The 14753-nt window shown below is 38.5% G+C and overlaps 1 protein-coding gene across 1 annotated transcript; it reads left to right on the forward strand.

Annotated features, from left to right (window-relative positions):
• Positions 1 to 1577: 1577 nt before the first annotated feature.
• LOC110700205 lies at positions 1578 to 3851 on the forward strand. Its single transcript, XM_021877713.1, has 2 exons — positions 1578 to 3271; positions 3377 to 3851. The coding sequence occupies exons 1-2, from the start codon at positions 1578 to 1580 to the stop codon at positions 3849 to 3851; spliced, it is 2169 nt and encodes a 722-aa protein (XP_021733405.1).
• Positions 3852 to 14753: the final 10902 nt, after the last annotated feature.

Genomic DNA, 14753 nt, shown 5'->3' on the forward strand with positions numbered 1-14753 from the left:
CTTTTATGGGTATTTTCGTTGTTTTTGATGTATTTCAGGATTAACGGAGCTAATTGAGTGAAAATGAAGCAAAACGTTGATGAAATACTTGACAAATATGACATCTGTTCACTATTATGCTCATAACGTTTGATATACAAATGATAATGGAGTGATTCAAATTGCATTGGAAAGTAGACTTGAAGACCTTTCCAACAATATATTACACGCCTCAAACGGAGCTCCAGATATGAAGTTATGACTTATTTATGATGAGTGATATGCACAGCAGAGGAGGCACGTCCGTGCCCCATTGAAGCACGTCCGTGCCTCATCGCGAAAGAATTAATCCAAAGTTTCTGCCATAGAGGCACGTCCGTGCCTCTTGGGAGGATTATGCGCCAAGAAACTTTGTTATCTTCTTATCTTTCTAGGGCTACTTATATACTAAGTAAAGTTTTATTTGGGATTAAGTTTTATTCTAGCCTTTTATTTTCACATTATTAAGAACTAGTTCTCTCTATTTTTTTTTCCTTTACTTTTGTAATTCAAGATTCAAGATTTACACTTTCCGCCTTCAATTCAATTCAAGATTTGGTATTTTCTTTTCATCTCTTATTTCTTAATTATGTTTTCTTTAATTATTTTTGTTATTGTTTATTTAATTATGAGTGAGTAGATTCCCTATTCCAAGATCTAGGGTAGCCCAATTATGATTGATGCATGAATTAAATCTTTAAATTCTTTAATGACTTTTGCAATTGCTATGCTAAATTGATTGTGATTATGCCAATACTAGGTTAGACGTAATTTAGTATTGCAATTATTCCATTGTTTCTATCACAACGAGAGTTGGGTTTAAACGGATTTGAGTAGATCAATTTAGGGTTTGATATTCAACACGAGAGTAGTTGGGTTTGATAATTGGGAAGTTAGAGTAATGTGTTCAATGTCTCTAATATGCATGACACTATGTGAATAGGCTTGATTGTATGTTAGGGAAGCCATTGATACTCGAGAGAGGTCCTTGGTATTTATTAGGGTTTACTTTTCCCCGTTCAATTGGAATTGTATGCTAGGGTAGAAATATAATTGCATCATTCGTAATTGTGGTGATACTTGATCTTGGATGTTTTAATTACTTGATTTCTTCATATTCTTTAGTTTATTTTCGAATTTTCCATACATTAGTTCCTTAGTTAATTGATCATTATTGATTCTTGCTTAGTAGGAATTTGAGTCTATTTAATTATTTTTTGAACCTTAGTCTCTTGGGATTCGACCCTTGCTTGCCAGTCTACATAGTATTGGTTATTTAGGTTATATTTTGTTAGGTACGCGACACGCCTATCAAATTTTGGCGCCGTTGCTGTGGACTAACGGTTTCATTAGATTATTTGTGATTCGTTTTTGCTAGGCTTATTTCGTTGCTTCGGCTATTTTCTCTTGTGTTTTTGATACTCTTTCTCTAGTCTTCTTGTTGCATGCCCACACGACGCTCAGGTTTAGAAGATCTAGTACCTTTTGATTCTGAAATCGAAGCAACCGCAAGAAGACGAGCAGGTAGAAGAAGAAGGAGAAACCAAGCCAACAGAAACATGGAAGATGCCACGAAATCTCTCTTGGAGTACGGTATTCCTGATACAACTACTGGACTCCTATCTAGCATTGTCAGGCCACCTGTGACGGTCCAGCACTTCGAGCTGAAGCCACAATTCATTCAGTTCATCTCCAATTATTCATTTGCAGGCTCACCGCATGATTGTCCGGTGAGTCACATCGATAGTTTCTTGGAGAAATGTGATACTATGAAAATGAATGGTGTTACAGATGATGCTATCAGACTTCGCCTTTTCCCTTTTTCACTGCGGGATAGGGCGAAAGAGTGGTTGAGAGATGAAGGCATTGGCTCGTTCGATACATGGGACAATCTAGTGAAGGCCTTCTTAGTGAAGTTTTTGGGACATGAAAAGACTGTCAGGTTGAGGAACGAGCTATCCACCTTCCGACAGTCAGATGACGAGTCTCTCTATGAGGCTTGGAGAAGTTTCAAGAGGTTACAGAGACAATGCCCTCATCACGGTATCCTAGAGTGGTTGTTGATTCAAACCTTCTATAATGGCCTAACCCATGAGTTCCGAATCTACATTGATGCTGCATCAGGGGGTTCCCTCTTGACAAAGAACCCAACTGAGGCAAAGGAGCTGATTGAGAAGATGGCGGCCAATGATAATTATCATCCAGGAGGTCGTCAGAATGTGAAAAAAGGAGGTAAGCTTGATGTAGATGCTTTGACTATGTTAGCCAGTTCTGTGCGGGCACTAACAAGCAGGTTTGATAAGTTCCAAGCTGGAACTTCTACTAGCCCGCTGGAGGTTTGTCAAATGTGCAATGTGCAGGGCCACATCGCACCGGATTGCCCGCAGAATATGAGTGAGATGTCTATTGAACAAGCCAATGCTTTCTACTCTTCGAACCCCAAACAGCCTTTTGATCCCTACTCCAATTCTTACAACGAAGGTTGGAAACAACATCCCAACTTCTCTTATAAGAACACCCAAGGACAACAGAATCCACCATCACAACCATCCCTATCCAACAACTACAACTCACCACCCGGTTTCCAACAAAGAACACCTATGAACCAACAACCAACGCAACTACTTCCCCAAAAATCTAGCCTTGATTTGATGATGGAGAGCTTCATTACCACAACCAATAGTGCCATCCAAAAACAAGGTAGCTCCATCCAACAGTTGCAAGCCCAGAGTAAGCTCATGGAAACCCAAATAAGTCAGCTTTCACAACAGGTGAGTCGTTTATCAACTCTTCATGATCAAGCGAAGGTTCAAAAGGAACAATGTAATGCCGTTTTCTTGAGAAGAGATGAACCACCTCCGATGCAAATAGATGAGAAGGTGTGCAGTGTGGAGTCTAGAGAAAATGAAAGGGGCGAAGATGTTCAAGGTCCCAAATATGTTGCTCCACCGGCTTATGAGGAACCGATGCCCTTCCCGCAAAGGTTGTCAAAAGCCGTACTCGATAGACATTTTGGAAAATACTGCGAAGCTCTTAAGAAGGTACACGCCTCTACTCCCTTTTCTGATCTTTTAATTCAAATGCCTCAATTTGCAAATTTTGTGAAGAATATTAAAGATCAACAAAAGGATAAGGTAGTAGTAAATAAGAAGGGCCCTACTCTCTTATATGATAACCTACCACCTAAGCTGCATGATCCGGGTAGTTTCACTATTCCCTACACGATAAACGAGAAATTTTTCGATAGGGTTTTGTGCGATTTAGGTGCTAGTGTTAACTTAATGCCTTATTCATTATATGAGAGTTTAGGCTTGCAAGGACTTAAACCTTCCCCTATCTCTCTTTAATTGGCTGATAGGACCTCTAGACTCCCTAAGGGTGTGGTTGAAGATGTATTAGTTAAGGTTGGTGAACTTGTTTTTCCTGTTGATTTTGTTGTTATGGACATGAAAGAAGACCATAAGATCCCGATTATATTTGGTCGTCCATTCCTTGCCACAAGTCAAGCTTTAATAGATGTTCCTAAAGGACAAGTGACCATTAGGGCCCAGGATAAACAAGTCATGTTCAAGCTCTTTGATGAACATAATTTTATATTTGATGGTGGTACTTGCTTAAGAATCGATGCTACTAACCCTTTGTTTGATAAGTATGTATTTGATAGAAATTTTGTGAGAAGCAAGGACAAAATTCCACCCGATGATGTGCTTGGCCACATGAAGGTGAGTTCGGATATAAGGCAGGTAAACAATAAAATGAAGGAGTCACTTGGAGGCAATCATTCCCATGGGAAACATTGCGGAGTTCCCCCTTCGTGTGGTGATCCCGGTTGAGCCAATGAGTATCACTACGGTCAAGCTAAAGACCTTATAAACAAGCGCTAAATGGGAGGCAACCCATTCTCGATCCTTTACTTTTCTTTTATTCTTTTTTTTATTTTTATTTTTGATTCTTGATGTGGTTATTAGTGTTCTAATTTTTATTATTTTCTCTTTCTTAATAGGTGAAAAGAGCAAATTCTACGAAGATGGAGTCCACGAAATAAGGCACGTCCGTGCTTCCAACCTAGCTCCGAACCGAGGTATGGTTTTCCCCCTTCCGATCAGTAGATCTGTTTCCCTCTCCCCTTGCCCATTTTACACTGATTTTTGCATACATTGAGGACAATGTATGGTTTAGCTTGGGGAAGGATTATCTTTTCACCATGTATATATTAATTTTCTTTTAGCATTTAGTTAGTTTATTTCTTTTTAGTGTTGATTGATATTCCATTACATGCCTATACTTCTATGACAATAATCATATATGTGTGCTTTGCGAAAAGAGTTTTCAAAAACCCATTTACCAATTTGCTTGGAATTGAGTTGGTTTGTGGCCAGGATGGTTTCCCCGCTCTACTTATGTGAATAGTTTGTGTACCCGGTGAGATTTTTAAGCCATATTTGACTGATTTCACTCTATCTCAGTCGTGTTTCTTCATGTGTGATTAGTTGTCCTTCATATAATTGAATTCTTGGTCTTGCTCTTTGACTGTTTGAGACTTGAATGATGCATGTTGCGAAAAAATGATTGAAATTTCCTTGTAGAGAATAGAGCCTCCACATTCTAGGCCTACATAAATTTTATTTTTATTTTTCATTCACCCGTAGGTTGAGCCAATTTGAGCCGTGTTTTAACCCCTTCTTGATACCCTACATTTAAAGTCATAGAGCTATTTTTCTAGGTTAATTTTGAAGGTGTTTTACACTTGTTAAAGCCCTATGAGTGATGGATAAAAAAAAAGAGAAGAAAACAATGAGAAAGAAGGGAATGTATTTATTAGAAGGAAGAAAAGAAAAAAAAAGAAAAAAGGAAGAAAAAGAGCTTTACCAAGCTTACCCTTTATGGATTTCATGATTTTCGTAATTGCATCAATCATTAAAAGTGGAGAAAGTCACATTGCAAGCCTAAAGAGGTCGATTCATGTGAAGTTGATGTGCATTCTATGCTTAGGTTGAGTGATATCATATTTCACCCCGTAAACACATGAGCGTTTATTGTTTTTATTTTCACAACTAAAGTGAGAGCTATTCATGTTTGTGTGAGTTGGTATGGGGAGATGTGTGGTAAGATATTTGTCGATTCCAAGTATATGAGGTTTATGGTGGTTTTTATGCAAATTGACTCTTATTTTTGTTTTCCTCGTGATTTCAAATTGATGGCACATTGTGATGGTTTGAGAAGTTGTCTTTCTCCTCCCTTGTGATTTATGGTTAAATGCTTGAGGACAAGCATTAGTTTAGCTTGGGGGAGTTTGATAAGTCGTGTTTTGTGCATATTTGTTAGCTTATTTTTGGTTGGTTTTATTAGCTTAGTCGAGTGTTTTAGTCCATTTTGGTGTAATTTGGTTTAGTTTCGATGATTCGATGCTTTTATGGGTAGTTTCGTTGTTTTTGATGTATTTCAGGATTAACGGAGCTAATTGAGTGAAATGAAGCAAAACGTTGATGAAATACTTGACAAATATGACACCTTTTCACTATTATGCTCATAACTTTTGATATACAAATGATAATGGAGTGATTCAAATTGCATTGGAAAGTAGACTTAAAGACCTTTCCAACAATATATTACACGCCTCAAACGGAGCTCTGGATATGAAGTTATGACTGATTTATGATGAGTGATACGCGCAGCAGAGGAGGCACGTCCGTGCCCCATTGAAGCACGTCCGTGCCTCATCGCGAAAGAATTAATCCAAAGTTTTTGCCATAGAGGCACGTCCGTGCCTATTGAGGGGCACGTCCGTGCCTCCTGGGAGGATTATGCGCCAAGAAACTTTGTTATCTTCTTATCTTTCTAGGGCTATTTATATACTAAGTAAAGTTTTATTTGGGATTAAGTTTTATTCTAGCCTTTTATTTTCACATTATTAAGAACTAGTTCTCTCTATTTTTTTTCCTTTACTTTTGTAATTCAAGATTCAAGATTTACACTTTCCGCCTTCAATTCAATTCAAAATTTGGTATTTTCTTTTCATCTCTTATTTCTTAATTATGTTTTCTTTAATTATTTTTGTTATTGTTTATTTAATTATGAGTGAGTAGATTCCCTATTCCAAGATCTAGGGTAGCCCAATTATGATTGATACATGAATTAAATATTTAAATTCTCTAATGACTTTTGCAATTACTATGCTAAATTGATTGTGATTATGCCAATACTAGGTTAGACGTAATTTAGTATTGCGATTATTCCATTGTTTCTATCACAACGAGAGTTGGGTTTAAACGGATTTGAGTAGATCAATTTAGGGTTTGATATTCAACATGAGAGTAGTTGGGTTTGATAATTGGGAAGCTAGAGTAATGTGTTCAATGTCTCTAATATGCATGATACCATGAGAATAGGCTTGATTGTATGTTAGGGAAGCCATTGATACTCGAGAGAGGTCCTTGGTATTTATTAGGGTTTACTTTTCCCCGTTCAATTGGAATTGTATGTTAGGGGTAGAAATATAATTGCATCATTCGTAATTGTGGTGATACTTGATCTTGGATGTTTTAATTACTTGATTTCTTCATATTCTTTAGTTTATTTTCGAATTTTCCATACATTAGTTCCTTAGTTAATCGATCATTATTGATTCTTGTTTAGTAGGAATTTGAGTCTATTTAATTATTTTTTGATCCTTAGTCTCTTGGGATTCGACCCATGCTTGCCAGTCTACATAGTAGTGGTTAGTTAGGTTATATTTTTTTAGGTACACGACATGCCTATCAGTGGGACGACCCAAAATCATGTTATAGGCGGTCAACTCTTCAACAACTAAGAACCAGACAACCAAGTGGCATCCCTCTCCCTTTTCTCCCAGCCGAATGGGTAAGTCTATTCGACCTACCGGATGCACAACTCCGCCCCCAAATCCCACTAAGGGATTAAAGACCTTGTGCATGCTCTCAGGCTTGTACTTGAGCTTGGTCAGGCACTTGTGGCTGATGAGATCACAGGAACTGCCGGTGTCTATGAGGATTCGGCCCACCTTTTGGTTGGCCACTTTGCATTCGATGACAATGGGGTCATCATGCGGCCTCCTGACATTGCCCCTGTCTCCTTCAGAGATGAAAACTTGAGGGAAAGTGCCCTTCGACGCATGCCCCTCATCAACTGAGCTGACATCTAGCCGGCTGATGTAATCTTTGGTTCCCCGAATGGTATGTCAGCCTCCAGCATAGCCACCTGCTATTGTATAGATCTGTTCTTCATCAGTATCAGAACTATTAGCAGGTTGAGACTTTTTCTTGGACGACTGCCCAGGGTTAGTTTGCAGGGTAACCTTGGACCTCAGAATGTAGGACTTGAGCACCCCTTTGTCAGCCAGGCGGTCCAACAGCCGGCTGAGACTATAGCAGTCGTTGGTGTCATGGCCAACGTCCTCATGGAAATGACAGTACTTATTATTGTTCCAATTTTTGGCGAAACCTTTCATAGCAGCCGACTTTTCAATAGTCATCCGGTCTTTTATCTCCATGAGGATGGAGTAACAGTCTTTATTGAACTCGTACTTTGGGGAGTACGTTTTAGTTTCTTTCTTTTTCTTCTGGGAAGGTTGTTCAAAGGTATCAGCCACCAAGACTTCTTTTCTTTTCTTTTCTTCTTTCTTAGCCGGCTATGATGACCGACTCTCTCTTTTGTCAGACTTCTTGGAGTCCGACTGTTTACTGATGTTGCAAAGTTCGGTCGCCTGTATATAGGCGTCCGCCTCAGTGCTTCTTGGAGGGTAGCAACCCTCTTTCTGACAAGGTCGAACTTAAAGGCCGACCCGTCCTTTAGACCTTTGAAAAAGTCTGTGTAGGCCACTTCATCAGACAACCCTTGAATCTGAATTTTTATCAAATTGAACCGCCTGATATATGACCGAAGGCCTTCTCTCTCTCCCTGCTGTATTGCACCCAGGTCAAGACTTGTTTTCTTTGTAGGGATGTTCATTGAGAAGTTAGACGCAAACAAGTATGCAAGCATCTTGATACTATTAATGCATCTGGCTGGTAGGTTGCCAAACCATTGTTGGGTGATGCCCTTCAATGTGGCTGGGAAGCATCGACACCATACGGTATCATCCAACCCTTATAGATACATAAGGTTGGTGTATGCCATATGGTGATCCTTTGGATTGGTGGTACCATCATAGGTTCCTACCAATACATTTTTCACCTTCGCCGACTGTGCGGCCTAAGTTATTTCCTTGGAGAACGCAGAGGATTGTTCCCCAAGTCTAAGCAGCCGGAGCTGCCAGTTCAAGGGTTGGACGTTTTGTGCCGCCTACCCTCCAAAGAGAGTAGGCTGCATGTAAGGTTGTCCATACGGCATGTATGGTTGTTGAGGCGCATACGGGGCCGCATGGAGCATCCGAGGACTAGAGTGGGCGGACATGCCGCCTGTTTGGTTCTCTTGGTTTGATTGTGAATACCTCATTGAGGTATTCAGAAAGCTGTCTTGCAAGTTCGACGTTGAATCCGACTCTGACAGTTGTATGTTCTTCTTCTGCTTGATCAACATCCGGGCATCAGAATAAGTTTTCATTGAACCTTTCGACTGAACATGCCGGATGACCTTCCTTTTTCCTGGCTCAGGGAACCGGAATTTGGCTAAATTGATTAAGGGCCTCTATCCCTCCCTAGGTTTAGGGTAAGGAGTAGCCTCTCGGTCCTTAACCGGCTTGTTCCTCCCAGAATGGGAGGGCTTCTTGGCCGATTGTTCCCTGGTGGAAACAGTCGTCCGTTTATCAATCAAATTCGTGATTTCCCCTTTGAAACTTGTCATGAAATTCATGAGCTCGTCTCTAGTGATAGGGGTTGTGCCTTCGGCCGCCTTGAGTTGGCCAGTCGGCTGGCAGACTGGTTCACTTGGACCTGCCTGTTCACCCCGTTCCCTCCTTTCGGTGGGACGGATGTGTCTAGGGCTTGTTCCTCCCAGAATGGGAGGGCTTCTTGGCCGATTGTTCCCTGGTGGAAACAGCCGTCCGTTTATCAATCAAATTCGTGATTTCCCCTTTGAAACTTGTCATGAAATTCATGAGCTCGTCTCTGGTGATAGGGGTTGTGCCTTCGGCCGCCTTGAGTTGGCCAGTCGGCTGGCAGACTGGTTCACTTGGACCTGCCTGTTCACCTCGTTCCCTCCTTTCGGTGGGACGGATGTGTCTAGTTCTTAGTGACCCATCAGGGGCCACGTATGTGTCGACCTTAAGGTCGTCATCTGTATCTTAGTCAGTATAGACCTGTGCGTTGGCCATATGCCATTTTTCATTAAGAGGCGGTACAGGTTCTTGTGAAGCCTTCTTAGAAGTACTCTCCCACAGAGGTCGCCAAATGTTTCGGGGTTTTTTATGTGTCCTGCGAGAGAGTTACAACACCAAGACTAGACTCCGGACGCCTATACCTGCAAAACAACGGAGACTCCAGGGGGTGGGAGCTCCGCCTCCGATGATCAAGTTAGAACGTGTTCGGATGTAAAAAGTACGGAATGTAAAGGGGGATTAGACTCCTCTTAGGAGAGGAATGATCATCCGGCTATCTCAGACAGCCTCGAAATCCAAGCCTTAGCTCTCAAGAAGTGCAATTAAAGCTGGAGTTTTTGCTCAGCAATTAATGTACACGTGTTTTAATAATTTCTTAATCGTGTTCCCCAAGGGGGAACATCTCCCTTTTATAAGGTCTCGCGATACGTGCCAGTCCTAGGTTTACGGAAAACCTAGGCTTGATTTGGCTTTCTTGGTGTATGGGCCTTGGAAGGCTGCTTGCCCAAGTTGGCACTATGTCTGCCACATGTCGTGCTCTGATTGGTCCACTTGGGACTCATCACTAAGTGACACGTGGCAGACTCTGGTTGGTCCACGTGGATGACACGTGGCAGGGTTTCATTGGTTCATGTGACAGGGTTAAATCCCCTAATCAATATGTATTGCCGTTAATATTGAAACTAACCTGTGGGGCTCGACCTTCAAAATATCATCAAACATTGGCGACCGTTGAAGGACATTTATATCATTAAGGGAGCCTGGTGTGCCAAAAAAAGCATGTCATATCCACAAGTCTTGTGACGCAACTGCTTCTAAAATGATGGTTGTTGTTTTACTACTTCCTTAGTACATTCCTTTCCAAGCACGTGAACAATTTTTGCACTCCCAATGCATACAATCAATGCTCCCCAAAATACCAGGAAATCCACGAACATTACTTTCACGAAGAAGTCGTTCTACATCTGTGGGTGTCGCCCTCCTCAAATATTCTTGTCCAAAATTTGAGATAATCCCTTCGACAAAGTGTCCAAGACACTCTCTAGCTGTACTTGCTGCAATTTTAAGGTATTCGTCAACTGCATCAGCTGTTGAACCATAAGCCAACATCCTCATAGATACAGTGCATTTTTTTAATGCAGATGCACGAGTCTTCCGGTAGCGTCAGGCCTTTGTTGAAAGTATACATCACTTTCACTTAGTTTTGTAACAATGCGCTGGAAAACATGTTTACGCATGCAAAATCTTCGATGAAACATAGCGTCATTGTAAAGTGGTTGTGGACTAAAGTAGTCGTTGTATAGCCTTGAGTCAGCATCTTCATGGTCTCTTGGTACATACTCCTTTTTTTTTCTTCACAACATGAGTGGATGGGACACAACATGAGTGGATGGGACTTGAAAAGATGAGGTCAGAAGAGGGACAACAGTGGAATTGATTGCTTCCTCAATCAATTAATCTTATTTACGTTGTCGCTGAGTAATTGATTCTTTCCGCTCAACATAATCGTTCACCATATATTCAAAAACTCCTGAACTTGATGAACTAGATGAATTTGAATCAAAGTCCATTTTTAAAATTAAAAAAAAAAACAAATGGAAAGTAGAAAGTAGTGTTTAGACTTAGGTTTTTATTTTGTTAACAAAAGGTATTTTTATTTGCGTGTATTAACTACAAAGGTAAACTACTATATATAGAAATTCATAAGGTATATGGGCACACAACTCAAGAAGATGAGATTTTTTATGAGATATCCAGATTTCCATCCAATAGCAATTAAAGTTAATGCACACAACTCTAGACGATCAAATTTTGGATCAAGGATTAGATATCTATCCAATTACGATTCATTGTATGGGCACACGATAATCTAGTAGATGATATTATTGATAATGTTCTCAGATTTCCATCCAATTACAACATAATGTCTGACATCCCATTCTAGAAGATGAAAGAATTACAACATAAAAGGATATAACAATAACTAATTAAAACACTCCTTAAATAAATAATAAAAGCATTACAACATTAAAGGATATAACCATAACATTACAAATTCATAAAATAAACATCATAACTTATGATAAACTACAAATTTAAGCTTAAATTAACTTAAAAGACACTCAAACTAGCCTAAGAGATGGCTAAATTCCTCTTTTAGTTTCTGAAGAAGTTTTTCATCATCTACGGTGAGGTGTGATTTTGCAAGTGGAACACTGAGTAATTTGAACCTCTTCTTCTCCTCTTTTCTCTGTCTCTTCATGATATCTCGCTCCTTTTGCTAATCCAACATTTGTTTTGCTACAGCTGCTCGCTTCTCATCAACACTTAAGTATTGCCCTTTCATCATATTATCTCTGATAGGCTTGGGTGAATGAATCTAAACTATTAATTTCAGAACTAGCAACTGATTTACCTTTTCTTTTAGCCATTTTCACCCTATCGGGTCGTCCACGCCTTCCGTCATCCGTAGGAGTATTTGGTTCTGATCTTTTGGAGCTACCACTTTCACTGGTTTTCTGCACTTTCTTGTTTGTTGGCCTCCATTTATCATAATTACGCAGCTCTTCCCATACATTGAGTAAAGTGAATCGTGCTCCATTTTGTGTTGCTCCATATAGTTCTTGAGCATCAGTCATGACATTGTGGTTGTTGGCACCACTCCCAACTCTACGTTGTGCTGCTGCGTAGCAACCGACCCACTCGTTTAATTCTTTGTTAATTCTATCCCATTGACTTTTCATAGCCCTCAAAGTTCTACGTTGGATGATAGAAGGCTTTTATACCCTAGCTAGCTCATACAAATCATATACCTTTCCACATATCCTTCAAAGTATGATTTGACGCCTTCTCTGGATCATCAAGTGCACAATGAATCCAAGCAGATACAAGTGCATCGTCTTCTTGTGCTCCCCACTTACTACTGGAAGCGTTGTTGCTCTCTTTTGGATCTACCACGTTAACCTCTTCATCATCATTGTCATCATCAGTAGCATTGATTTCGGGAGGAGTTTTGTTACTACTTCCATCACCTCGGGAGTTGCTTGATTATTATCTAGTTGGTTACCAAAACGTTGAGATATTGGAAACGCTGCACTAGATGAATAATTCTAGGGAAATTGAAGCACAAATTGTTGTTGAAATTGGTTTTGGAAATTGTTGTGGGTACTGGTTAGAAAATTGTTGATTTGGAGGTATTATTGGCCGATTAGGAATGTTATAATGAAAAATTCTTTGAACATTTGGATTAGAAAGGGTATTTGGGTTGAATTGAAAATTAGCTTGAAAATTTGGAGAATTGGAACTCATTTGGTAATTTGGATTGTTTGGGGAGTAGAAATTATTTCCCTGATTTGGATTATTAAGATCCATAAGTTGGGTTAATATTTTTTGGATTTAGACAATGTGAAAATTCAATGTTGTGGATTAATAGAGAGAGGGTAAAAATTTAGTTGTGAAAAAATATGTCAATATTGGACTCTATTTATAGATAAAATTATGACAATCTCAACGGTAATTTTTTTTTTTTGAAAAGCAATGTAGATTTTTATTTTTTTTATTACCGTTATAAGATATTTAACACTTATAAAACTATACAAATTATTGGCAAATGTTCATGCAAATAGCTAACAGCTACAAAATTCAAATGGTAACCAAGTGTCCGTTGTGGTACTGACGCAACATCAGAAATCAGGTAATTTCTTGCAAAACCGACATCGTTTTACATAATTAGAAGGCAAAAAAAAAATTAAAATAATGAACTTGATGCACACGGTCCAAGGATGTTAGTTACCTAGAAGAGAGAAGTGCCTCATGGGGTGAGTAACTCACAAGTCACCATTTACAATGGTGAGCTACCCCAAAATATGAGAGAGAGTGGTGTGGGGAGGTTAGTGAGTTACCCATTGTGGGTGCTCTTAGATTATACGTGATATTATTATTTTAAACCAAAAAAAAAAAAAAAAAAAAGACACACATGTTTTACACAATGTTATTTTAGAACTAGTAAGTAGCCCAGCGTTGCCCCTACTTTTTTAGTGCAACTGCTAATTTTTAAGAGTATCCAATAGTTTGTATGTAGTATGTGCCTTCAATACTTTGTAGTATAATATTATTTATTGTGCAAGATTAAACATAATTGACAATTAGTCTAGATGGTTAAACAATAACTTTTCATCTAAGAGGTTAAGTGTTCGAACCTTCTCATCCATATATATATATTTTTTTAATATAGTTGAGACAACATGGAATATTGTTGGTTGTGTGGATGACGTGGCATATCGAGGAGTTGAGTGGATAACGTGGCATATAAGAAGTTGAGTAAGTGATATGGCGAAATGAGGGGGTCTACGTGGTGTATAGACGTTCTTAGGAACGCCTTTTAATATGGATTAGTATAGATATATTTGAGAAGTTCCCTCAAAAAAATTATTAGTTTTCAATAACTTGAGTAAATTTTCTAAAATTCCCTCAACATCTGAATAAGTGTATCATAACTTTAAGTTTTGCATTAATCAAATAAGCACATAGTATGCCATTTTGCTAGATTAGTTACCATTTATGTATGTGCATAATATCAACATTTTATTAATTTTGCTAATAGACAATTAAAGATATTAATGATCAAATTTATACATTTATGCATTTGCACGTGTATCCAGTTGCGGATCCAGAAATATCTAACTGAGGGATGACAAATAACATATCACATAGTTTGACAAAAAATTGTTAAAAAAAACACTTGTACACGTAGCTAGTTTGATAGCTAATGTTTTACGACTCAATCATAATCCAACTACCATATCATACTTTGAAGTGATCAGTAATTTCTTCTTCGAAAACTTGTAAGAATACATCCTTCTTGTTTTTTTAAACATAAATTGTCGAAGACTGGTTTTTTTTTTTTTTTTCCTCCTCTTCCTTGGACATGTTTGAATTAGGTGAATCATTTGACATGTCCTAATTAAATTGAAAACTAAAAATTTTGCGTGAGACTGGACTCACGGTTAGTCCAGCCTCAGCAATAAAAGCCCATATAAAAGTGTAGGCTATTAAAACCCGATCTAGGCCCGAAACATACAAAATGCATGTTACTCAAAGGATTATAAAGTAGCGCAAAATGCATCAATATCAGCAGCGCTGTTTTTCATCAAATTTCGAAAAAAAATAATTTAAAAAATCGTTAAATTGTTAGTAATGGAGAAATCAAAGGAGATTATGATCATCAACAAAGAATAGGACTCACCTATAAATTCAATTTCGAGCTCAATTATAATCGAAAAAGGTATGAATTATAGTTTTAACGATTTTAAATGAATTCAATTTTCAAATTGATTTAAGTATAAATTATTAATAAAATTTTGATGCGAATTTAGTATCGCATTGGATTAACCGTATAAATTTTGATAAAATTTCATGTAAATTTAGTCGGATTGAAAAATAATATAATGCAAAAATCATA

The sequence above is a fragment of the Chenopodium quinoa genome, unplaced genomic scaffold, assembly GCF_001683475.1.
Source record: "Chenopodium quinoa cultivar QQ74 unplaced genomic scaffold, ASM168347v1, whole genome shotgun sequence".
NCBI lineage: Eukaryota > Viridiplantae > Streptophyta > Magnoliopsida > Caryophyllales > Amaranthaceae > Chenopodium > Chenopodium quinoa.